Below are 26,186 nucleotides of genomic sequence, written 5' to 3'. Positions count from 1 at the left end.
CTCCGCCCCCTTCTCGGCGGCCTTTTCTCCCGCTTTTTGGTGAGTTCTGGCAGGGGTTAAAATACATCCATATAGCCCTGGGGGTTATATGTGGTGTATTTATGCCAGCCAAGGTGTTTACATTGCTGCTCAGGGCGCCCCCCCCTAGCGCCCTGCACCCTCAGTGACCGAAGTGTGAAGTGTGCCTGAGTAACAATGGCGCACAGCTGCAGTGCTGTGCGCTACCTTGTTGAAGACTGATGTCTTCTGCCGCCGATTTTTTCGGACCTCTTCTTGCTTCTGGCTCTGTAAGGGGGCCGGCGGCGCGGCTCTGGGACCGAGCTCCGAGGCTGGGCCTGTGTTTGGTCCCTCTGGAGCTAATGGTGTCCAGTAGCCTAAGAAGCCCAATCCACTCTGCACACAGGTGAGTTCGCTTCTTCTCCCCTTAGTCCCTCGATGCAGTGAGCCTGTTGCCAGCAGGTCTCACTGAAAATAAAAAACCTAAAACTAAACTTTCACTAAGAAGCTCAGGAGAGCCCCTAGTGTGCACCCTTCTCGGCCGGGCACAAAAATCTAACTGAGGCTTGGAGGAGGGTCATAGGGGGAGGAGCCAGTGCACACCAGGTAGTCCTAAAGCTTTACTTTTGTGCCCAGTCTCCTGCGGAGCCGCTATTCCCCATGGTCCTTACGGAGTTCCCAGCATCCACTAGGACGTCAGAGAAATAATGTTTTTGCGCCCAATTTATGTGCCCCCCTCTCTTTTTACCCTCTTCTACCGTGAATCTGCAGGGGAGAGCCTGGGGAGCTTCCTCTTAGCGGAGTTGTGGAGAGAAAATGGCGCTGGTGAGTGCTGAGGAAGAAGCCCCGCCCCCTCAGCGGCGGGCCTCTGTCCCGCATTTCTGTGTAAAATTATGGTGGGGGCTCATGCATATATACAGTGCCCAACTGTATATATGCCCAACTTTTGCCAAGAGGTCCTAATTGCTGCCCAGGGCGCCCCCCCCTGCGCCGTGCACCCTACAGTGACCGGAGTATGTGGATTTAATGTGGGAGCAATAGCGCACAGCTGCAGTGCTGTGCGCTACCTCAGTTTGAAGACTGGAGTCTTCTGCCACCGATTTTGAAGTCTTCTTGCTTCTTTCACCCGGCTTCCGTCTTCCGGCTCTGCGGCGCGGCTCCGGGATCGGACGACAAAGGGTGAGATCCTGTGTACGATCCCTCTGGAGCTAATGGTGTCCAGTAGCCTAAGAAGCAGGACCTATCTTCAGTGAGTAGGACTGCTTCTCTCCCCTCAGTCCCACGCTGCAGAGAGTCAGTTGCCAGCAGATCTCTCTGAAAATAAAAAAACCTAACAAAATACTTTCTTATAGCAGGAGAGCTCACCAAGTAGCACCCAGCTCGTCCGGGCACAGATTCAAACTGAGGCCTGGAGGAGGGACATAGAGGGAGGAGCCAGAGCACACCAGTATCAAAATTCTTTCTTAAAGTGCCCTGTCTCCTGCGGAGCCCGTCTATTCCCCATGGTCCTTACGGAGTCCCCAGCATCCACTAGGACGTTAGAGAAATTCAGATCAACTGTTTACTTGTCAAACATTATCAGTCCCCATGACGTATATAAATAAAGTGTGAGTGCCGCTTGCAGTACCTAGATGGCGGCTGCACTGTGCCCCGCAACCCAGTACATTGAGTGGTGTACTATACAGTATAGTATTGATCTTCTACAAATAGCATAAAATTTCATATAACATGATTTGTGGATAAGAATTCTTACCCCAACTTTTTTAAGAAGATCCCCAACAATGTTCAATGCAGATATGCGTGCGGAAGGTGTTAATGGTGTGCCACTGCCACTGTACCCTTCATCCAAACCTGGAATAAAAGCCAGAAAATGGTCAGCGCAGGAAGCAGCCCAGATGAAACAAACCATTTTAGATTAATTCTGTAGGAACATATCTTGAAGCAAACTCCCCTGACTTCACTATGTCCCCTTGGAGGCCCACTTGATAGCTTCAGTAAACCTATGAAATATAAGAGATGAAAAAGACTACACTTCTCCTAGTACAGAGCACATCAATATGACATAAGAATTTACTTGTGGAAAGTGCTCCAACTTCTGTTGGGTAAACACATCTATATTGGAAGCAGCTATGAAACATGCTACAAAATAAAGAGAAAAACCACTACTAAAAAAAGAATACTTTATATTAAGCTGGTATTACTACTGCAAGAAGACTTACTTCCATACATTGTGGAACTGTAGTAGTACTCGACCCACTGATCCAATGGAAACACATGTAGCCTGTACTCCATTGTGTGAAAACATTGTGGCCGATTAGCTATAAAGGGGACATTTACGCATTGTACATGGGGCTGTTCCCAATCTTCCAACTAATAACAGTTGTGTCATTCCACGTCCATTCAACCAGCTATATCCACCACCCATCTCAAATTTTTACTAAAGTGTTTTAGTGGAGAGAATGGCAGAAAAAAAACCCTACTATTTCTTACAAATATCTTGACTGTCTGCCCATTACTTTCCAAAATATTGATTTTTCAATTTAGTAAACTATTTACAAATCGCGGCTTATTTATTCCAGTTTAATTGAAGCATCACGGGTGTTTATTAAGGAATCAGCACGAAATTTAGACACCAAGGTAACTTTTCTACCCGAACCCAAAACTGCAAAGCAAAATTATTTTCGCTACTTACGTTTCAAGTTAGAGCAAAAATGCATGCTTTTGAAACAGAATTAAAAACAGATCGATATACCATTTTTTTTAAAGGTGCTTAACAAAAGGTAAACATTACTACATTAAAAAAAAATAAAAAAATATTATTATTATTATTATTATTATAAGTAAATAAAAAAAGCAGCATGCAACTTTCTCATGTTGGAGAAAATAAATAATGAAGTTGACATTCGATTACTGATTACCGCATACATTATTTACACAAGAAACCATGAAACTTAAAAACTTAAACATAACAGAAGCCGAGTCAATCACTTTAATTTCCCCTGGTTGGTAATCTGTTGTAATGACATGTAATTTTTCTTAAAGTGACAGCGGACTGTGTAAACTGCCTTCCAGTACTTCCTTGGATAGTAGGCACTTCTTATTATACATAAAACTTGAATAATAAAAAAAAAAAAAAAAAAAAAAAAAAAAAAAAAAAAAACACACACACACACACACACACACACACACACACACACACACACTTATCTCTTGAAGGCCAGGAGAACACATTTGTTGGTTTCATTTCACGAAGTGTACCAGCACACCTTGTTCCGTCACATTACACTGAATAATATATACACAATGTACTTAATGTTATCACACACTGTTGCTATGTATGTTCCAGGTTGGCATATCTATGCCCGTTTGTTCTTTACAGTGTGACAGTTGAATTCTGCAGTTTGGCCAAAGTTTCTTTTCCTGGCTTAATAACAGCATGAAGTTGACACTCACCCTGTGCTTTGGCCCACTTTAGTGACACAACTCTTAAGATTGTTATGGCTTCTTTCTTGCAAAACAAGAAAGGTTTACAGAGGATTTTCTGAAATTCTTCATAGTATAACAGCAGTACCTTCTCATGATGGTTGCAGAATCACTGGTTACTGCATTTGAAACTTCAGTTCTTAGAATCAAGTTATTTTTCTTCATCTGTAAACGTGGACTATCGTTGTCTCCCTCTCTTTCTCTGGAAGGTTCCAGTTTGGAAACGGAATCCCCTTCCCATCAATTTATGTTAACCATCCTATACAGAAACTGAAAGTTATCTCATAGCCTTTTGCTCACTTTTTTGGTATGGATTTTAACAGCATGGTTTCTTGTGTAAGTTATGCGGTACAGTAATCGAATGTCAGCTTGATTTTTTTTCCTTCCACCATGAAATAGGAGTACCATTCTGATTTTTTTTGTGGTAGTAATGTATACCTTTGTTAAGTATCTATAAAAAAAAAAGGGATATCTAATGTTGCCTTAACCTAGTATTTTTAATTCTCTTCCAAAAGCTTGCATTTTTGCTGCAACCCAAAACAAAAAAGGCAGATACAGTAATTTTGTTTGGATTTGGGAGGAAAAGTTACCTTAGTGGTCCAAATTTTGTGGTGATTCCTTAATAAACACTGTGATACTTCAAATAAACTGGAATATATAGCTTTAATACAATGAAAAATCAATATTTCAGAAACTAACAGACAGTCGAGATATGTGGCAAAAAATGTTTTTGTTTTACATCCTCTTATTAAATAAATAAATAGTTAAAATAAAATCTGAGATGGGTGGCGGACATTTAAATTTTTTTTTTTTGGGGTGATCCGATGTGGAAAGACCCAGTTATCAGACAACCAACTAACGACAACACATTAGCATTAAACATTCACCTAATATAAGATGGGAAGCACTAGTCATAGTTTGGGCCTCACTTTTCAATTATTTCTACAGGTATTAACCATCATGAACGGTCTACTTACATGTTCTGAATTGCATTGGCAAGCTTAATCCAGATATTGACCCTCGGTGACCGACAGGTGTTGATGGAAGAGATGGAGAAGCTTGGACAGCTGTATCTATGCGTTCAGCTTCTGGGCCATCATTTGTAACAGGTTTCACTTTCTCCTGCTTATGCTGAACTGCTAGCTCTTGTCTTAAGTCTACAATTCACAAATATACAAAGTTTCAGGTAATGAAATACAGAATTAGGATAGTATTATGAAGTTTTAGAAATATAAAATGATCACCATTCAGTACTAGGCAACTTCAGGCTCAGTTAGTGGAGGGAAAGTAACAACCTCTTTAAATATGGAACTGAAACTGCAAGGGAAAATCAGAATACCACAAACTCTGGAGGGGATTCAGACCGGATCGTTGATGTGCTAAATTTGCGATCAGTTTCTCTGACATGCGGGGGGACGCCCAGTACAGGGCTAGTCAGCCCTGCATAGGTGCGAAAGCATTGCACAGCGGTGATGCTTTTGCACCCACCAAGCAGCAGCCTAGCTGGTCTGGCAGGCGGTTACATGCCATGTTCTGGGTCGCAGCGACTGCCGCGGCCCGTCCAAGCAACCGTCCGGAGACACCTGCATGTCCAGACCACGCCAATGGCGTTCTAATGCCGTTGGCATGTCCCCTCCTGCCCCATGACCACCTCTGCCTGTTATTTAGGCAGAGGCAATCGCACCAGTGACATGCTTTCGCATCTCACTGGGTGCGCACGCTCAGCACTTAGGGCTTCAGAGTGCGATTGCTGTCGGTGCAGCGTTCGGCTCTGAATTAGTCCCTCTATTCATAAGCTTCAGGGGTAACACTGATCACATGGTATATTTGTTGGCTGATGAGTCAGTAAACCACAGAAGTATAAGCCACTGTACTGCAGCCTTTATACACTCACAAGTCAATGTGTGACATACACAGTACGATGGGATGTAATGGAGTCAGGGATTGCCCGAGGGACAATTTTTTGATTGCCCGGCATCCCGCACCTCCGACGATCTCAGACTCCATTACATCCCGCGGATTGCTGTAAAAAACGGAAAAAAAAATAAAAATAAAAAAAATGGAAAAAAAATAACGCAAACCACTGCTTAAAAGGGAAAGTGAAATACCCTTTGAATCCATGGCTACCAATGCAGTTAAATAAAAGGCATGCTTCAGATTTTTGGCATGTTTAATAAAGCATGATGTAACAATTACAGTATAAACTGTGAATTACGATTGTAATAATGTGTTTAGTGAATCCTTTTTTGTTAGCAATATTTACAGCATGCCATGATCTATCTTTCTTATATGAAACTCCCTCGCAGTTTAGTTAAGCATTAAAAGCACTGGAAAGCATTAAGGCATCTTACACAAAAAATGGTTTAATACGGTCATCTATGTGACAGTACTCGGTTTTCTATTCCAAATGTGTGTCTAGGATATCATCTTACCTCGGGTTTCATCTTTCAACCTCTGGATACATTCAAGATGATTTTCCTTCTCATCAAGCTCACTTTCAAGGAATGCATTTCTTTCAATGGCCTGATTTAAACGCTGCTCAAAATCCTCCAATGACGTGATGGTAGATCTGTTAAAAGTAGATAACTGTAAGTTAGAAGTCCCTACAACATGAAAGTAGGGTAAAGCACATGCAAAGTGAAGCATACTAGTTGAGTAGAACAGGTAGGCACTGACTAGTGGTTTACATTTCCATGTACAAAAGCAGGATACATGAAACAGCAAGAATTAACAACGCCCTATAACTCTCCTGCTCCTTGCTTGGGTTTGCTCCTGAACAAAAGCGAGTACAGTTCTACTGGTCTTACATTACACCCGAATTTACAGCATTGTTCCCTCCTCTACAGAGTCTGGCTGGCTAATTGTCGATGCTCAATCCCCGCAGTGAAACTGCATGTCTGGAAGCAAAAACACTCATCAGGTGTATATTGAACTCCAATACGAAGCACCATCCTTTGAAATGGGGTCAGTCATAATTTCTTCTGATAAAAGGTCAAGTTACAGGTTTAGAATATTTGGTTAATGGCAGTTCCAGATGAAACCCTGTAACCCCACTACTTTCAGTTAAAAATATATTTTTCTGTAGCAGGGTACACTGGTATTCCACAGGGAATAACATCGGGGTGTAGAGTTGGATATTGATCCGAGGCACCAACAGGCTAAAGATTTGACTTTTCCCAGGATGCACTGCACCGCCTCCTCTATAGCCCCGCCTCCAGGCACTGGAGCTCAGTTTGTAAGTCTTCAGAGGCCAAAGTATCGAACTTGTAGAACTTAGCAAACGTGTTCGATCCTGACAAGTAGCCACTCTGCAAAGTTGTAAAGCCGAGACACCCCGGGCAACCGCCCAGGAAGAACCCACTATACGAGTAGAGTGGGCCTTAACAGATTTTGGACACGGCAAGCCCTCCGTAGAATAAACATGCTGGATAGTACACCTGATACAGCGAGAAATGGTCTGCTTAGAAGCAGGCCACCCAACCGTGTTGGGATCATAAAGTTCTCTTCACATAAATCTTCAAAGCCCTTACACCTATCCAAGGATTTTGAAGTAATTGAGGAGTCAGTAGCCACTGGCACCACAATAAGTTGGTTGATGTGAAAAACAGACACAACCTTCGGAAGAAATTGCTGACACGTCCTGAGCTCAGCTCTATCTTCATGGAAAATCAAGCAGGGGTTCTTGCATGACAATGCCCCCAATTCCGACACACAGATGCTAATGCCAACAGTGTGACACCTTCTAAGTAAGGAACTTGACATCAACCTCCTGTAAAGGTTCGAACCAATCCGACTGCAGGAACTGCAGCACCATATTAAGATCCCAAGGTGCCATAGGAGGCACAAAGGGAGGCTGGATGTGCAGAACCCCTTTCAAGAAAGTCTGAACTTCAGGGAGGGCAGCCAATTGTTTCTAGAAGAAAATGGACAAGGCTGAAATCTGGACTTTTATGGAGCCCAACCTCATGCCCACATCAACACCTGCTAGCAGAAAGAGGAGAAACCGCCCTAGTTGAAACTCCAACGTAGGAAACTTCTTGGATTCACACCAACACATACTTTTTCCAAATTCGATGGTAATGTTTAGACGTTACTCCTTTCCTAGCCTGTATCAGGGTAGGAATAACTTTGTTCGGAATGCCCTTCCGAGCCAAGATCTGGCGTTCAACCTTCATGCCGTCAAACATAGTAGTGGTAAGTCTTGATAAGTGAACAGCCCCTGTTGCAGAAGGTCCTCTCGAAGAAGAAAAGGCCTTGGATCTTCCAACAGTAACTCCAGTAGATCCGCGTATTAAGCCCGTCTTGGCCAGTCCGAAGCAATGAGGATCGCCTGAACTCTTGTTCTTTTTATTATTTTGAGAATCCTCGGGATGAGTGGAAGTGGAGGGAACACATACACCGACTTGAACACCCACGGAGTTACCAGGGCGTCCACTGCCTGTGGGTCCCTCGACCTGGAACAGTACCTCCGAAGCTTCTTGTTGAGGTGTGAGGCCATCATGTCTATTTGAGGTACGCCCCAAAGACTTATCACCTCTGCAAACACCTCCGGGTGGAGGCCCCACTCTCCTGGAAGGAGATGGACTTCCTCAGCAGACACTGCTTCCCAGTTGTCCACTCCTGGAATGAAGATTGCTGATAGCGCCACCACGTGCTTTTCCGCCCAGAGGATGATTTTGTTACCTCTGACATTGCAGCCCTGCTCTTCGTTTCGCCCTGTCAGTTGTTGTAGGCCACTGTCGTTACATTGTCCGACTGAACCTGAATGGCCTGATCTTTCAGAAGATGTGCCGCTTGCAGTAGAGCGTTGTACACGGCCCTTCGTTCCAGAATGTTTATCGGAAAGATGGATTCCAGACTTGACCACCTTCCTTGGAAGTTTTCCCCTTGGGTGACCGCTCCCCAACCTCTGAGACTTGCATCGGTGGTTAGGAGCATCCAATTCTGAATCCCGAACCTGCGGCCCTCTAGTAGGTGAGAAGTTTGCAGCCACCAGAGGAGTGATATTCTGGCTTTCGGCGACAGACGTATCCTCTGGTGCATGTGAAGATGAGATCCCGACCATTTGTCCAGGAGATCCAGCTGAAAAGACCGTGCATGAAATCTTCCGTACTGTAGAGCCTCGTAGGAGGCAACCATCTTTCCCAGAAGGCGAATGCACTGATGAACAGATACCCGGGATGGATTCAGGACATCCCGGACCACTGCTTGCATCACCAACGCTTTCTTCTACGGCAGAAACACCCTCTGTACTTCCGTGTCGAGGATCATCCCCAGGAAGGACAGTCTCCTTGTCGGCTCCAAATGCGACTTTGGAAGATTCAGGATCCACCCGTGATCCTGGAGTAGTAGAGTTGTGAGAGCAATGATCTGTATCAGCTTCTCCCTGGAAGACGCTTTTATCAGCAGATCGTCCAGATAAGGAATATTGGGGTAGATGTATTAACCTGGAGAAGGCATAAGGAAGTGATAAACCAGTGATATGTGCAAGGTGATAAAGGCACCAGCCAATCAGATCGTAACTGTTAATTTACATATTGGAGCTGATTGGCTGATGCCTTTATCACCTTGCACATATCACTGGTTTATCACTTCCTTATGCCTTCTCCAGGTTAATACATCTGCCCCTATGTTCATGCCCTGCTTTCGGAGAAGTAGCATCATCTCCGCCATGGTGAACACCCTAGTTGCCGTGGAAAGGGCAAACGGCAGTGCCTGGAACGGATAGTGACCGTCCAGCAGCACAAAATCGGAGATAAGCCTAGTGAGGCGGCCAGATCGGAATGTGAAGGTACACATCCTTGATATCCAGGGATACTAGAAATTCCCCCTCCTCCAGACCTGAGATCACCGCTCTCAGAGACTCCATCTTGAATTTGAAATCCCTCAAATAAGGGTTCAATGACTTTAGATTTAATATTGGCCTGACCGAACAGTCCGGTTTCGGTACAACAAACAGGTTTGAGTAATAACCCTGGTTCGTTAAGCGAGGTGGAACAATAACATTTGAACTTAGTAATTTTTGAATGGCTTCCTGTAGGATAGCACTTTCGGTCAGCAAAGCTGGTAAGCCTGATTTGAAGAATCTGTGAGGGGGGAGTTCTTGAAACTCCAGTCTGTACCCCTGTGCAACAATATCTTGTACCCAGGGGTCTAGGCCCGATGACGCCCAGACATGACTTAAATTTCTTAATCTTGCTTCCACCTGCCCGATCTCCAGGCTGGGAGGTACACCATCATGCCGAGGATTTTGAGGAAGCAGAACCGGGTTTCTGTTCCTGTGAACCTGTTGGTGCAGGTTTTCTGGATTTCCCCCAACCTTCTCTAAAGAAAGTGGAAGGGGGTTTAGACTTCTTAGCTTTCGTGGTCTGAAAGGACTGCGTGGTAGACGTAGGATAAGATTTCCTAGCAGGTGGTGTAGCTGAGGGAAGGAATGTTGACTTACCCGCAGTTGCCATGGAGATCCACGCATCTAACGCTTCACCAAACAGAGCCTGACCTGTGATGGGTAGGTTCTCCACACTCTTCTTGGATTCCGCGTCCGCAAACCATTGGCACAGCAGAGTCCCCTGCGTGCTGAGACAGCCATGGAAGAAGCCCTCGCATTGAGATGGCCAAGGTACTTCATGGCCTCCACCATGAAACTATGTGACTTAAGAACAATTCAATGTCACTTCTATCCATAAAATCTAATTCCTCTAGTACTGTGCCTGACCACTTTACTATGGCTTTAGAAATCCACGCACAAGTAATAGTAGGCTTTAAAGCTACGCCAGTAGCGGTGTATAAAAATTTGAGTGTAAAACCACTTTTTTAGACAACCTAGACACAGAAGCACCCAGAACAGGCGGGATTTCACACTTTTTCCTTTCCCTGAGGAGGACAGGAAAAGCAATGAGAACCTTTTTTGGAATCTGGAATTTTTTCTCCGGGTTTTCCCAGGATTTTTCAAATAATGCGTTTAATTCCTTAGACGCAGGGAATGTAACTGAGGGTTTCTTAGTATCAGTAAAGTAAGTCTCCTCTGTAGGCTCAGGTACCTTATCAGTAATGTGTAAAACATCCCTAATAGCCTCAATCATAAGTTGCACCACTTTAGCAAGGGATGCATCGCCCCATCACCGTCCCTTGTATCAGAGTCGGTATCCGTGTCAACTTGCATCATCTGGGCAAGAGCACGCTTCTTAGGGTAATTAAGTAGGGTCTTTGAAGAGGTAGTGGGAGCTGAATACGACAAAACCTCAACAGACTTTCAAAACCTGTGTTTCAGTCTCATTATGAGCTATCCAAGATAAAATCTGGGATATCATTCCCCTAATAGAATCCATCCATGGGGGTTCGGATTCAGAAGGCTGAGACAGTATAATACAGTCCTGAGTACAAGGAATAGACTCTGGAGAAGATACACACTCTGCAGCACAGGATACATAGTTTTTAGATATGTTTATGTGAGCTATACGAACAGACACACACACACAGGAAAAAGTCAGACACAGTTTCCCCCAGAGTACAAGGAGCCAGCGACACAGCGCCCCAGTAGGCAGTTTATACAGTAAACAGCCGGCGCTGACTGAATAACCTTAATAGATTAAACAGTTAATATCTCACTCCCCCTGTCTATAACACCCTGGTACCGCAGAGGTATGCTGGAGTTGTGGAGGGCAGCACTCCCTGTCAGCGTCTCTTCAGTGTGATCTGCAGGGAGAAAATGGCGCTGGGGAGTGCTGGATCCGCTCTGAGGAAGAAGCCCCGCCCCCTGTAATGGCGCATCTTCCCGCACTTAGAGATTATACTGGCCTGAGGTAAATCTGCAGCAAACAGTGTGTTAGACCTTGTAAGCTATACTTGACCAGAGTAGGGTATTGCGCAGGCCCAGGGCGCCCCACTACAGTACCGCTGAGCGCTCCGGAGCGCAGCCTGTCAGCGCTGCGCTCCTACCCCTGTGCCGCCATTTCCCGCCGGTGACTCGCTTACCGGGGCACCGGCGTCATACTCACCACTCCATCTTCTGGCTCTGTTAGGGGGTGGCGGACGTGCTGCGGGAGTGAGCAGTCGCCCCGTGGGCTTGCGATCAGCACCCTCAGGATCTCAGTGTCCTGTCAGCGGAGATAGGAGCCATTAACCTATAGGGTAGGATCCTACCACTCCCCTAAGTCCCACGAAGCAGGGAGGCTGTTGCCAGCAGCCTCCCTATACCTAACACTCTAAGAAAAAACAATAAAACTAGAAAAACTCTTAGTTCTCCTAGCTGTGACCGGCTCCACCGGGCACAGTGTCTGGTAGGAGGGGCATAGAGGGAGGAGCCAGCCCACACTATTAAACTCCTAAAGTGCCCATGGCTCCCAAAGGACCAGTCTATACCCCATGGAACTAATGTGGACCCCAGCATCCTCTAGGACGCGAGAGAAAGAAAAAAAAAATAGACAAGGCTAATATTTGTACCTTCAGCGAACCCAGACGAAAACCAGCATCCAGCCCAGCCTGCAGATAGAGAAGGCGGGAAAGCTGGAAGTAGAGGAGAACCCCCTGCCTCACACCATGCCATGTGAGACTTCCAAATGAGGTGGTAGCCTGCAGCTGTCACCAGCTTCTGGGTTCGAAGCATGGTAGGTATAATCGCTTTTGGGATACCCATGTGCCTTAAGATCGTGGCTTCAACAGCCACGCTGCTAAACACAGACATAATTTGGAGTACATGAAGGGACCCTATCAGTGAATAACCGGCTTGATCGGCAGAGGCCCATCTGCAGGAAGCAGAATGTCAGAGTACCACGCTTGACGAGGCCAATCCGGAGCCACCAGGATGACTGTGGTGGACTCGTGCTTGATGAGCTTGAGCACCAATAGCAGAAGAGTAAAGGGTGGAAACAGGTATAACAGGTGATACTGCCACAAAACGGCCAGAGCGCTCACCACCTACGCCACTGAATCCCGCATCCTGGAGCAATATCTCAGCAGCTGGCCATTCTGCGAAAAGGTCAGGAGGTTGATCAGAAGCCTGCCCTAACGTCAGACCAGCTGCTGGAATACCTCTAGATGAAGGGCCCATTCCCTGGAGTGGAGATCCTGGTGACTAAGATAGTTTACCTCCCAGTTCTCAACTCCAGGTACGAACACAGTGGATATGGCCATGGCAAGCTTTTCTGCAGGATGCAGCTGGACTCCCGTATGGATATGCGACTGCGAGTTCCACTTTACCAATTTATGTATGCCATAGACGTGACGTTGTCTGACTGCACTCGAATTGGCAGTCCCTGCAGAAGCAAGACGCTGCGAGGAGGGGAAATCAGGTCAGCTCACGGGACATTAGACCTAAGGTTCCTGACCAACTGTTCTGCCCATCTTTCTACTGCCTTATTCACCAATGCTGCAACTAACGTCAGTCTGAGTGAAATTCCCGATGCCATATAAATGGATTTTAGGGTTGCTTCCAACTTTCTATCTGATCCATCTCGCAAGGACGTGGCCCCAGACGTAGTCTTTTTGGAAAGACGGGATACAGAAGGATCCACCTGAGGTGGAGTCTCTCACTTGGCCCTGTTAACAGATGGAAAAGGGAAGAAAATGCATGGAAATGTGGAATTTATCTGGATGTTTCCAAGCTGCTGACAGCTGGTCCTCCAACTGAGGAGGAATTGCATGTTTCTTTTTCTTGCTCAACAGAGAGGCATCCTGAGACTTTGATGCGTCTGAGATCTCAAGGACTTAAATGACTGCCATGATAAGGGACTCTATCCCCTGGGCGCCTTTAGCCACCTCTAGAGGCAAGGATTCCCCCAAGTCAGAGTCCTCCAAAACATCACCATCCACCCATGAGAGGAGCAATCATAATCCGATTTGTCTCCAGATTGAAGGCCCTCAGGCAGAGGTCTTTACTGAGACAGACGCATAGCGGACCACTGTGAACATGTGGAGAAGAAGGACTACATCATTCTGTCTCCTAGCCACTGTAAAGTTGAAGAGACCTGCATTAGACTTTCCAACTGAGCGGGCTAACCCCTGAGTCCAAGCTGGCTTAGACATTTGTGAAGAAGGCAGTGAACTGGAACCTTTCTCCCTTGTGGATCCCATTTCCCAGCGGGAGACTGCTAATTCATGAGACAGCTCAGACATGTTACCTACTAATGTGCCACCCATTCCCTTGCTAATCAAGGGGGGTTGGGGCATACTTATTGCTGCCAGCCGCCGGTCTGCACACAGGGTCCCAGACACCGGCCTCAGTAAGCCGTGGCGGACCCATCCAGTGGCTAAACCGTCCAAGCAGACTGCAGCAGCTCGCAGTCTGCCTGTGCAGACTTCAGTGAAGCTCTCCATAAAGAAAAGAACGAACAAACAAAAACAAACAACCCCCCCCCCCCCCCCCCCAAAAAAAAAATAATAAAAAAAAAAAAATGCTGGAGACAGCCTAAAAAGCACCTGGCTCTCTTGGGCACATAATCTAAAATGAGTCCAGTGAGGTATAGAGAGGGAAGAGCCAACTTCAATTCTAAAGAATTTTTAAAGTGTCAGGCTCCACTCATTGGGGTCGATTCTATTCGGCAACTAATGAATAGCGCCGGGAATTAGCTCCCGACGCTATTCAATTCAGCAACTAGTTACGTCAGCGATGGCCCGTTCTCGCCGACAAAACAGGTAGTTTTGTCGGGAGAACGGGCATTCTCCGACTTAACTCCCCGGCGCGAGGCTGATTCCCGACAGAATCAGCCTCGCGCCGGCCGCGAGGCAGCACTTTTGTCGGGTTTCTCTTCTCATCCCCCGGGGATGAGAGAAGAATTCCCGACAATTGCAGGTAATTAGTTGCTGAATTGAATAGCGTCGGGAGCCAATTCCCGGCGCTATTCATTAGTTGCCGAATAGAATCGACCCCATTGTCTATACACACCAGTGTAACTCCAGTGTCCCCTAGTGGATGAAGGTGAAATATTATATGGTCATATCATTTTCATTTTGTAGCCAAAGTAAAAGTCACTGACCGCTTCGTCCTTTCCAAATCATCGTTGGCTTGCTCCAGTTCACGAACATATTTCTGCAGTTGGTTTTGGACGGCTTTGGTCTGAGAAAGATCACTTTCTAGTGTGGAGATCTGTATATAGCTGCCAGCATGCTGTTCTTCATACTTCTCCTAGTCATTGAGAGAAAAAGTAAAAAACACAAAAAACAGCTTTGTTAGGGGATGTTGTGCAAATACATATATAGGGTATATTTAATGGCAGTATAAACCTCCAAATCTTAAGCAGTACAAAATGGCAGCTTTGTTTGATACATAAATAGCTTCAGTCATGTTACTGGACTAACACTCAGGAGAATGCAGCCTATCAATTCACTAGCAGCCAGTGAAATTCCCAAAGCACTTGGCAGGGCTGATCCTGAGGGATGCAAAAGTTATTCACACAGGACAATAACCATCCGAATATCTCTGTGGTCCCACACTGAGCACAGTAATTACACAATCTGAGTAGAGCAGATTATAAAATACGCTGGCAAATGCAGTAAGAACATTATAATTGTCGGATGGAGCGCAATGAATTTGGTCAGCTAACGTTGTAAGTGATCCTATTGCTCTGGGCTGAGCAGCAGAGTGTGTATATGGTGTATTAACTAGCAACCAGTGACATTACTGCACCAATAAACACAGTCTGTGAGATTACCGAAATATTACAACTTTTGGAACAAGAGTATGAGAGATTTATCTGCTCCTTCTCCAGTCTCATATCAACTGAACAGACAATTATAAACGTGGCATATTTCCCTTCCATTAGTAGACACTAAATAGGGCAGACGGTCATTTAAAAATATAAATAAAAAAAATAAAAAAAAATAGTGAAATAAGTATTTCACTAAATAATTTGTATCACTAATGATTATATATAAATCAGAATTACTGAAGGTACTACAAACCCTTCTTCTACAGAAAATAATTACATGTATATTATAAAGTGTAATTGTAAAGTACGCCTAGCGCATCCCTGACTTGTAAAGTTAATTTGCATTACTCCTAGCCGGACTAGAACTGACTAAGCAGCTCTACCAGCTGCCGTACAGTGATCTGGCAAAGCAGACATTTATTGCTTATGATCTCAGAATGGTTGCTGTTCTGGCATGGGAACATCAGCACTTATGACAGGAGGCTAGGTTTGGACAGGAAGCAAAATTTGCCTCTAAAGTGACCAAATAATAAGATTTTACTCACCGGTAAATCTATTTCTCGTAGTCCGTAGTGGATGCTGGGAACTCCGAAAGGACCATGGGGAATAGCGGCTCCGCAGGAGACTGGGCACAACTAAAGAAAGCTTTTAGGTCACCTGGTGTGCACTGGCTCCTCCCACTATGACCCTCCTCCAAGCCTCAGTTAGGACACTGTTCCCGGACGAGCTGACATAATAAGGAAGGATTTTGAATCCCGGGTAAGACTCTTACCAGCCACACCAATCACACTGTATAACTCGTGATACAATACCCAGTTTAACAGTATGAAAACAACTGAGCCTCTCAACAGATGGCTCAACAATAACCCTTTAGTTAACAGTAACTATGTACAAGTATTGCAGACAATCCGCACTTGGGACGGGCGCCCAGCATCCACTACGGACTACGAGAAATAGATTTACCGGTGAGTAAAATCTTATTTTCTCTGACGTCCTAGTGGATGCTGGGAACTCCGAAAGGACCATGGGGATTATACCAAAGCTCCCAAACGGGCGGGAGAGTGCGGATGACTCTGCAGCACCGAATGAGAGAACTCAAGGTCCTCCTCAGCCAGGGTATCAAATCTGTAGAATTTTGCAAACGTGTTTGCCCCTGACCAAGTAGCAGCTCGGCAAAGCTGTAAAGCCGAGACCCCTCGGGCAGCCGCCCAAGATGAGCCCACCTTCCTTGTGGAATGGGCTTTTACTGATTTAGGATGCGGCAGTCCAGCCGCAGAATGCGCCTGCTGAATTGTGCTACAAATCCAGCGAGCAATAGTCTGCTTAGAAGCAGGAGCACCCAGCTTGTTGGGTGCATACAGGATAAATAGCGAGTCAGTTTTCCTGACTCCAGCCGTCCTGGAAACATAAATTTTCAAGGCCCTGACTACGTCCAGCAACTTGGAATCCTCCAAGTCCCTAGTAGCCGCAGGCACCACAATAGGCTGGTTTAAGTGAAAAGCTGATACCACCTTAGGGAGAAACTGAGGACGAGTCCTCAATTCTGCCCAATCCATATGGAAAATCAGATAAGGGCTTTTACATGACAAAGCCGCCAATTCTGACACACGCCTGGCCGAAGCCAAGGCCAATAACATGACCACTTTCCACATGAGATATTTTAGATCCACGGTTTTAAGTGGCTCAAACCAATGTGATTTTAAGAAACTCAACATCACGTTGAGATCCCAAGGTGCCACTGGAGGCACAAACGGGGGCTGAATATGCAGCACTCCCTTCACAACGTCTGAACTTCAGGCAATGAAGCCAGTTCTTTCTGGAAGAAAATCGACAGAGCCGAGATCTGTACCTTAATGGAGCCTAATTTCTGGCCCATAGTCACTCCTGCTTGTAGGAAATGCAGAAATCGACCTAGTTGAAATTCCTCTGTTGGGGCCTTTTTGGCCTCACACCAAGCAACATATTTCCGCCATATGCGGTGATAATGCTTTGCAGTTACATCTTTCCTGGCTTTAATCAGCGTAGGAATTACTCCCTCCGGAATGCCCTTTTCCTTCAGGATCCGGCGTTCAACCGCCATGCCGTCAAACGCAGCCGCGGTAAGTCTTGGAACAGACAGGGCCCCTGCTGCAGCAAGTCCTGTCTGAGCGGCAGAGGCCATGGGTCCTCTGAGATAATCTCTTGAAGTTCCGGGTACCACGCTCGTCTTGGCCAATCCGGAACCACGAGTATTGTTCTTACTCCTCGTTTTCTTATTATTCTCAGTACCCTTGGTATGAGAGGCAGAGGAGGGAACACATAAACTGACTGGTACACCCACGGTGTCACCAGCGCGTCCACAGCTATCGCCTGAGGGTCCCTTGACCTGGCGCAATATCTCTCTAGTTTTTTGTTTAGGCGGGACGCCATCATGTCCACTTGTGGACGTTCCCATCGATTTACAATCAGCGTGAAGACTTCTGGATGAAGTCCCCACTCTCCCGGGTGGAGGTCGTGCCTGCTGAGAAAGTCTGCTTCCCAGTTGTCCACTCCCGGAATGAACACTGCTGACAGTGCTAGTACGTGATTTTCCGCCCATCGGAGAATCCTTGTGGCTTCTGCCATTGCCATCCTGCTTCTTGTGCCACCCTGTCAATTTACATGGGCGACTGCCGTGATGTTGTCTGACTGGATCAGTACCGGCTGGTTTTGAAGCAGAGGCCTTGCCTGACTTAGGGCATTGTAAATGGCCCTTAGTTCCAGAATATTTATGTGTAGGGAAGTCTCCTGACTCGACCATAGTCCTTGGAAGTTTCTTCCCTGTGTGACTGCCCCCCAGCCCCGAAGGCTGGCATCCGTGATCACCAGGACCCAGTCCTGTATGCCGAATCTGCGGCCCTCTAGAAGATGGGCACTCTGCAGCCACCACAGCAGAGACACCCTGGTTCTTGGAGACCGGGTTATCAGGCGATGCATCTGAAGATGCGATCCGGACCACTGGTCCAACAGGTCCCACTGAAAGATTCTGGCATGGAACCTGCCGAAAGGAATTGCTTCGTAAGAAGCCACCATCTTTCCCAGGACCCGCGTGCAGTGATGCACCGATACCTGTTTCGGTTTCAGGAGGCCTCTGACTAGAGATGACAGCTCCTTGGCTTTCTCCTCCGGGTGAAACACTTTTTTCTGGACTGTGTCCAGGATCATAGCCAGGAACAGTAGACGTGTCGTCGGAACCAGCTGTGATTTTGGAATATTCAGAAACCAACCGTGCTGGTGTAGCACCTCCTGAGATAGTGCTACTCCCACCAACAACTGCTCCTTGGACCTCGCCTTTATTAGGAGATCGTCCAAGTACGGGATAATTAAAACTCCCTTTCTTCGAAGGAGTATCATCATTTCCGCCATTACTTTGGTAAACACCCTCGGTGCCGTGGAAAGTCCAAACGGCAGCGTCTGGAATTGGTAATGGCAATCCTGTACCACAAATCTGAGGTACTCCTGGTGAGGATAGTAAATGGGGACATGCAGGTAAGCATCCTTGATGTCCAGGGATACCATGTAATCCCCCTCGTCCAGGCTTGCAATAACCGCCCTGAGCGATTCCATCTTGAACTTGAATTTTTTTATGTATGTGTTCAAGGATTTCAAATTTAAAATGGGTCTCACCGAACCGTCCGGTTTCGGTACCACAAACAGTGTGGAATAGTAACCCCGTCCTTGTTGAAGTAGGGGCACCTTGACTATCACCTGCTGGGAATACAGCTTGTGAATTGCCTCTAGCACAGCCTCCCTGCCTGAGGGAGTTGTCGGCAAGGCAGATTTTAGGAACCGGTGGGGTGGAGACGCCTCGAATTCCAGTTTGTACCCTTGAGATACTATTTGCAGGATCCAGGGATCAACGTGTGAGCGAGCCCACTGATCGCTGAAATTTTTGAGGCGGCCCCCCACCGTACCTGACTCCGCCTGTGGAGCCCCACCGTCATGCGGCGGACTTGGAAGAAGCGGGGGAGGACTTTTGCTCCTGGGAACCTGCTGTTTGTTGCAGCCTTTTTCCCCTACCTCTGCCTCTGGACAGAAAGGACCCGCCTTTTCCACGCCTGTTTTTCTGAGTCCGAAAGGACTGTACCTGATAAAACGGCGCCTTTTTAGGCTGTGAGGGAACATGGGGTAAAAATGCTGACTTCCCAGCAGTTGCTGTGGAAACTAGGTCCGAGAGACCATCCCCGAATAACTCCTCACCCTTATAAGGCAAAACTTCCATGTGCCTTTTTGAATCTGCATCACCTGTCCACTGGCGAGTCCATAAGCCTCTCCTAGCAGAAATGGACAGTGCACTTATTTTAGATGCCAGCCGGCAGATCTCCCTCTGTGCATCTCTCATGTATAAGACTGAGTCTTTTATATGCTCTATGGTTAGCAGAATAGTGTCCCTGTCTAGGGTGTCAATATTTTCTGACAGGGAATCTGACCACGCAGCGGCAGCACTGCACATCCATGCTGACGCAATAGCAGGTCTAAGTATAATGCCTGAGTGTGTATATACAGACTTCAGGATAGCCTCCTGCTTTCTATCAGCAGGTTCCTTGGAGGCGGCCGTATCCGGAGACGGTAGTGCCACCTTTTTAGACAAACGTGTGAGCGCTTTATCCACCCTAGGTGGTGTCTCCCAACGTGACCTATCCTCTGGCGGGAAAGGGAACGCCATTAGTAACTTCTTAGAGATTACCAATCTTTTATCAGGGAAAGCCCACGCTTCTTCACACACTTCATTTAATTCTTCTGATGGGGGAAAGACTACGGGTAGTTTTTTCTCCCCAAACATAATACCCTTTTTAGTGGTACCTGGGTTTATATCAGAAATTTGTAACACCTCTTTCATTGCTTCAATCATGCAACGAATGGCCTCAGTGGACATTAGACTAGACTCATCGTCGTCGACACTGGTGTCAGTATCCGTGTCGACATCCGCGTCTGCCATCTGAGGTAGCGGGCGTTTTAGAGCCCCCGAAGGCCTTTGAGACACCTGGACAGGCACGAGCTGAGAAGCCGGCTGTCCCGCATTTGGCATGTCGTCAAATTTTTTGTGTAAGGAGTCGACGCGTGCACGCAATTCCTTCCATAAGTCCATCCACTCAGGTGTCTGCCCCACAGGGGGTGACATCCCTTCTATATGCAACTGCTCCGCCTCCACATCATTATCCTCAAATATGTCGACACAGCCGTACCGACACACCGCACAGGGAATGCTCTAACAGAGGACAGGACCCACAAAAGCCCTTTGGGGAGACAGAGTGAGAGTATGCCAGCACACACCAGAGCGCTATATAATGCAGGGACTAACTGAATTATGTCCCCTATAGCTGCTGTTATATATACTGCGCCTAAATTTAGTGCCCCCCCTCTCTTTTTTAACCTTTTCTGTAGTGTAGACTGCAGGGGAGAGTCAGGGAGCTTCCTTCCAGCGGAACTGTGAGGGAGAAATGGCGCCAGTGTGCTGAGGGAGATAGCTCCGCCCCTTTTTCGCGGACTATTCTACCGCTTTTTTCTGGATTCTGGCAGGGGTAATTATCACATATATAGCCTCTGGGGCTATATATTGTGGTATTTTTGCCAGCCAAGGTCTTTTTATTGCTGCTCAGGGCGCCCCCCCCTAGCGCCCTGCACCCTCAGTGACCGGAGTGTGAAGTGTGTATGAGGAGCAATGGCGCACAGCTGCAGTGCTGTGCGCTACCTTGGTGAAGACTGATGTCTTCTGCCGCCGATTTTCCGGACCTCTTCTTACTTCTGGCTCTGTAAGGGGGACGGCGGCGCGGCTCCGGGACCGAACACCAAGGCCAGTTCCATGCGGTCGGTCCCTCTGGAGCTAATGGTGTCCAGTAGCCTAAGAAGCCCAAGCTAGCTGCAAGCAGGTAGGTTCGCTTCTTCTCCCCTTAGTCCCTCGCTGCAGTGAGCCTGTTGCCAGCAGGTCTCACTGTAAAATAAAAAACCTAAATATATACTTTCTTTCTAGAAGCTCAGGAGAGCCCCTAGTGTGCATCCAACCTCGGCCGGGCACAAAATCTAACTGAGGCTTGGAGGAGGGTCATAGTGGGAGGAGCCAGTGCACACCAGGTGACCTAAAAGCTTTCTTTAGTTGTGCCCAGTCTCCTGCGGAGCCGCTATTCCCCATGGTCCTTTCGGAGTTCCCAGCACCCACTAGGACGTCAGAGAAAAAATAAAATAAAACAAATCTATTCATACGAGAATATTTAAAATGAAGTGCTTATAAAAAGTAATGACATGAGGCACTGTGTAGACTTATATTTGATCTGCGATACTCAACCACAAGCCTACAGCGAACTATTCTAAGGACTATTTAAGAGAAAATAAACTTTGCTGTGACAGTTCGGTTGTGCTTAGCTAATTCATTAATGTAATTTACAGCAAAGTGCTGAGAGCTTTAGATAAGAACATATAACTAGCTCATGGTTTTAAGTTCCCTGTAACAAGGATTATAATGAGTGGGAGAGAGACAAGCGATGCCATGCTATTGTTTAGTGCCATCTGGTGCTCCCCTCAATTGAACCACTGTTTCACAATGCTCTTTTGTGACATTTCTCAAGCTTCACACTACATGATTTGAGGCAAGACATGGAAAATAACTTACTTTAAGTTCTATTTAATGGCACAGAAAATGTAAATTTATTCCTAAAACAATCTGCTAATTAGTATAACAATTTTATATTATATATATATATATATTTTTTTGCAATAGTTTAGATCAATTGAGATGCTCTGTAAAACATCACATTTATATTGGTCAGAGGTATGGGATGTTAAAGCAGCATGAGCATCAGGACCTTGCACCTAAACCTCTCTGGGGAAGGGAGGAGGGGGAATTCAAATGATTTCCCCCGCAGCCGCCACTAGATGGATCAATTTAATTGTTGCTCTGTTTGGGCGCAATTAGTTATGGGGGACACATTTGAGCTTGCAGCCCCAGAAGTTGGTGACCTGAAATGTGAGAAAAGTAATCTGTTTGCACTTTCCACGTCGATTCCATTCTGCGTCAAACAGCACTTTCTGCGTCGATCCCTTTACTTTAGATCGGTTTAGCAGCTTTATGCAACATGTGCAATAAACCCATTTGTATAGCACCCTCCAAGCTGTGTTTGCTTAGGACCACCACGAGAGTTAGGCCCAGACAATAGTTCAGAAAACTATTAAAAATAGGGATTTTTGTTTATTTACCGTAAAATCTCTCTCTCCGAGTCCATCTGGGGGATGCTGCGCCATTACTTGTGGGTTAGAGGTGTGTGGTAGTGGAGTTTGGCACAGAATCTATCAAAAGCCGTCTCCTCCCCCCTCCTTCCTGCTCAGCCATCACTCAGTTAACGTTTAGCCAAGCCAAAGGAGATAGACCCGAACAAAAAAAACACCAAATAAACCAGACAAAACTACGGGAGAGATCGCAGCGTCCCCCAGATGGACTCAGAGAAAGAGATTTTACGGTAAGTAAACAAAAATCCCTATTTCTCTGTCATCCATCTGGGGGACGCTGCGCCGTTACTTGTGGGATTTCCCACAGCAAGCTAATGAGAGGAGGGAGACGTTGACGGCATAGCCATCTGTAAAATACAACGCCCAACAGAGGCAGTCTCCAAACCAAAAGTATGAAAACGGTAAAACTTTGTGAAAGTATGTACGGACGACCAGGTCGCCGCCCTGCACAGCTGCTCAATAGATGCACCACTGCGGACAGCCCAAGATGCTCCAACTGCTCTAGTCGAATGAGCCCTAATTGAGTCAGGAACCGAAACATTTGAAGACACGTAAGCCTGTCTGATGGCCGAAGTTACCCAATGGGCCACAGTGTTCTTGGAAGCCGGCCAACCTCGTTTGGGAACATCAATCAATACCAACAAGGTATCCGTACGACGGAAAGACTCCGTGTGAGACAAATAAATACGTAAGGCCCGAACAACATCCAAGAGGGCCAAATGGGAATTCTCCCCCGGAGAAGACGACGGAGTAAAAGCTGGAAGGACAATGTCCGGATTTAAATGAAATGCTGAAACAACCTTTGGAAGGAAAGAAGGCTTAGTCCGCAGAACCACCCGGTTCTCATGAAACACTAACAAGGGTGGCCTGCAAGAAAGAGCCGCCAACTCAGACACTCGTCTAGCGGAAGCAATAGCCAAAAGAAAAACAAACTTTTTGTGTCAGATAACGCAGTTCCACAGATTCCAAAGGCTCAAATGGAGATTTTTGAAGGGCCGTAAGGACCAAGTTTAAATCCCAGGGAGGAACAAAAGGTGGTTGAATTCGAAGTACTCCCTGAAGGAATGTTTGAACCTCTGGAATGATAGCTAGTTTCTTTTGAAAAAGAACAGACAAAGCTGAAACCTGACCCTTCAGTGAAGAAAGCCTCAGGCCCTTAATCGAGACCCTCCTGAAGGAAAGGGAGCAGGCGAGGAAGTCTGAACAAATGCGGAGTCAAACCCCGCTTTTCGCACCAAGCAATGTAAATACGCCATACCCTATGGTAAATGCCGGAAGTCACCGGCTTCCTAGCCCGAATCATCGTCTGTACAGCAGAACGCGAAAGACCTTTTGCTTTTAAAATCTTGGATTCAAGAACCAAGCCGTCAAAGCCAGCAGACTTAAATCTGGGTGGCGACAAGGCCCTTGAAGAAGAAGATCTGGTCACAGGGGAAGACGAAAGTGGTCTCCGCCGACCATGCTGCGCAGAAGAGTGTACCACTGTCGGCGTGGCCAATATGGAGCCCAGAATTATGGCAAGACCTTCTCGCCGAATGCGTTGAAGTAGACGTGGAAGCAGTGGAATCAGCGGAAACACGTAACCCAGTTGAAACTGCCACGGAGCTGTTAGAGCATCGATTAGAAATGCTTGAGGATCCTGAGTCCGCGAGCCGTAGTGAGGAAGTTTCTTGTTGAGTCGAGACGCCATTAGGTCTACGTTGGACAGTCCCCAGTGGTCCACTAGAGAGAGAGAGACACTTCCTGGTGAAGTTCCCATTCTCCCGGATGTATCGTGTGACGACTAAAAAAAATCTGCTTCCCAGTTCTCGACTCCTGGAATGTGAATTGCGGATATTACGGGAACCCAACGTTCCGCCCACGTGAGAATCTGAGCGACTTCTCTCATTGCGGACCAGCTGCGAGTTCCTCCCTGTTTATTGATGTAAGCCACTGCCGTGGAATTGTCGGACTGCACACGAACCGGATGACCCTGTACCATGGTCTGAATCTGAAGGAGTGCGTACCGGGTCGCCCTCAATTCCAGAATGTTGATCTGTAATTTTGACTCCTGACTGGTCCAGCGCCCCTGGAAGTGATGAGTCTGGAACACTGCTCCCCAACCGCTGAGGCTTGCGTCCGTGGTGATCATCAACCAAGACCAAACCGTAAACGGTGCTCCTTTTCTCAAATTGTGACTCTGAAGCCACCAGTGAAGCGACTGACAAGTCTTTTCCGACAAGCGGATCAACTGCAATTCGAGACGTGGATCCGGCCGAGCCCAACAGCTGAGAATTTGAGCCTGAAGAGGTCGGGCATGAAATCTGGCGTAGGGAACTGCCTCGAAGGAGGACACCATCTTGCCCAACACCTGCATGCATCTGAGGACCGACACTACCGGTAAGGGTAACAGGGTCCGGATTCTGGACTGTAGATCCTGAATCTTGTCCGTAGGAAGAAACACCTTCTGGCTGTTGGTATCGAATAGAAGTCCCAGAAAAAACATTTTCTGGGAAGGAAGTAAAGACGACTTTGGAAAGTTGATTATCCACCCGAATGACTGCAGAGTCTCTATCGTTAGACGCAGGTTCTGAGTGAGAATCTCCGCTGACGGGGCCTTGACCAACAGATGGTCCAAGTATGGAGTGATGTTGACCCCTTGACAACGGAGAACCGCGACGACATGACCCATTACCTTTGTAAAAACCCGAGGAGCCGTAGAAAGACCAAAGGGAAGAGCCTGAAATTGAAAATGCCATGGCCCGACTGCAAATCTCAGAAGAGGCTGATGACCTATCCAAATCGGGACATGTAAGTAGGCGTCTTTTATGTCTATTGAAGCCAAATATTCCCCTGGCTCCATGGCGGCGATAATTGAACGAATGGATTCCATCTTGAATTTTTGGGTTGAGAGATACGGGTTGAGGGCTTTTAGATTCAGAATGGGTCGGAACGAACCATCCGGTTTGTCCACGAGAAAAAGACCTGAGTAAAAACCCCGACCCCTCTGAGGAGAGGGCACCGGAATGATTACTCCATTTTGTAAGAGGGTTGCTGTTGCCTGAAGAAGAGCTTGATGTCTGGAGGGAGAGGTGTGACGAATAGCCGGAATGGGGCTGTCTCTTCGAGATCCAACATATATCCTCTGGATATGACCCCCATTACCCACCGATCTGGTTTCGACAGGAGCCACACTTCCCTGAACTGAAGTAACCGAGCCCCAACCTTCATCGATCCCTCCGGAAGACCTGAAGCGTCATGCCTCAGGCTTGTCGGCAGGCTTACTGGCCGGTCTGCGAGTAGCTTGAGATCCTCTACCTCTGAATGCCCCTCTTCGTGGAAATCTGGAGAAGGCACGAAATGACTGGAAACCACCTCTGCCCTGCGTACGAAAGGACCGAAACCTTGTAGGTTTCGGTTTGTGAGGAGCAGATGGAAGAAAGGGGCTCTTTCCTCCAGTAGTATCCGAAATAATCTTCTTTAACTCCGACCTAAAAAGAAACTCCCCTTCAAAAGGAACTGCCGTCAAGGTCTGCTTTGAGTCCGAATCAGCATTCCAAACCCTAAGCCAAAGAGACTGTCTTGCTGATACTGTCAAGGCAGAAACCTGGGACTGTAGCGCAACAGAATCTAACAAGGCTTCACCTACATAAGTAAGCGCCTCCGAAATCTGTTCTGCTAACTGAATGGCTTCCGACGGATCGTCCGACTGCATTCCAGATATGACCTGTGCTAGCCATTCATCCACGGCCTTAAGGACCCAGGCACCCGCCAGAACTGGACGGAGAGAGAGAGACACCTGATAAAGAAAACATAGATTTTAGTAATGCTTCTATTTTCCTA

The 26,186-nt window shown here is 46.8% G+C and overlaps 1 protein-coding gene across 1 annotated transcript in view; it reads right to left on the bottom strand.

Moving 5' to 3' along the window:
• NDE1 (nudE neurodevelopment protein 1) overlaps positions 1-26,186 on the bottom strand; it is an 86,604-nt gene that overhangs the window by 41,887 nt on the left and 18,531 nt on the right. Inside the window, exons 4-7 of the mRNA XM_063934368.1 lie at positions 14,454-14,602; positions 5,913-6,049; positions 4,458-4,637; positions 1,751-1,848 (exon numbers count right to left, since the gene is read on the bottom strand). Coding sequence (XP_063790438.1) covers positions 1,751-1,848; positions 4,458-4,637; positions 5,913-6,049; positions 14,454-14,602 — 564 coding nt within the window. The remainder of the gene's footprint in view (positions 1-1,750; positions 1,849-4,457; positions 4,638-5,912; positions 6,050-14,453; positions 14,603-26,186) is intronic.

Source organism: Pseudophryne corroboree, chromosome 7 (assembly GCF_028390025.1).
Source record: "Pseudophryne corroboree isolate aPseCor3 chromosome 7, aPseCor3.hap2, whole genome shotgun sequence".
Lineage (NCBI taxonomy): Eukaryota > Metazoa > Chordata > Amphibia > Anura > Myobatrachidae > Pseudophryne > Pseudophryne corroboree.
The sequence above is the reverse complement of the archived record's forward strand: the minus strand, read 5'-3'. Positions and strand labels throughout refer to the sequence as shown.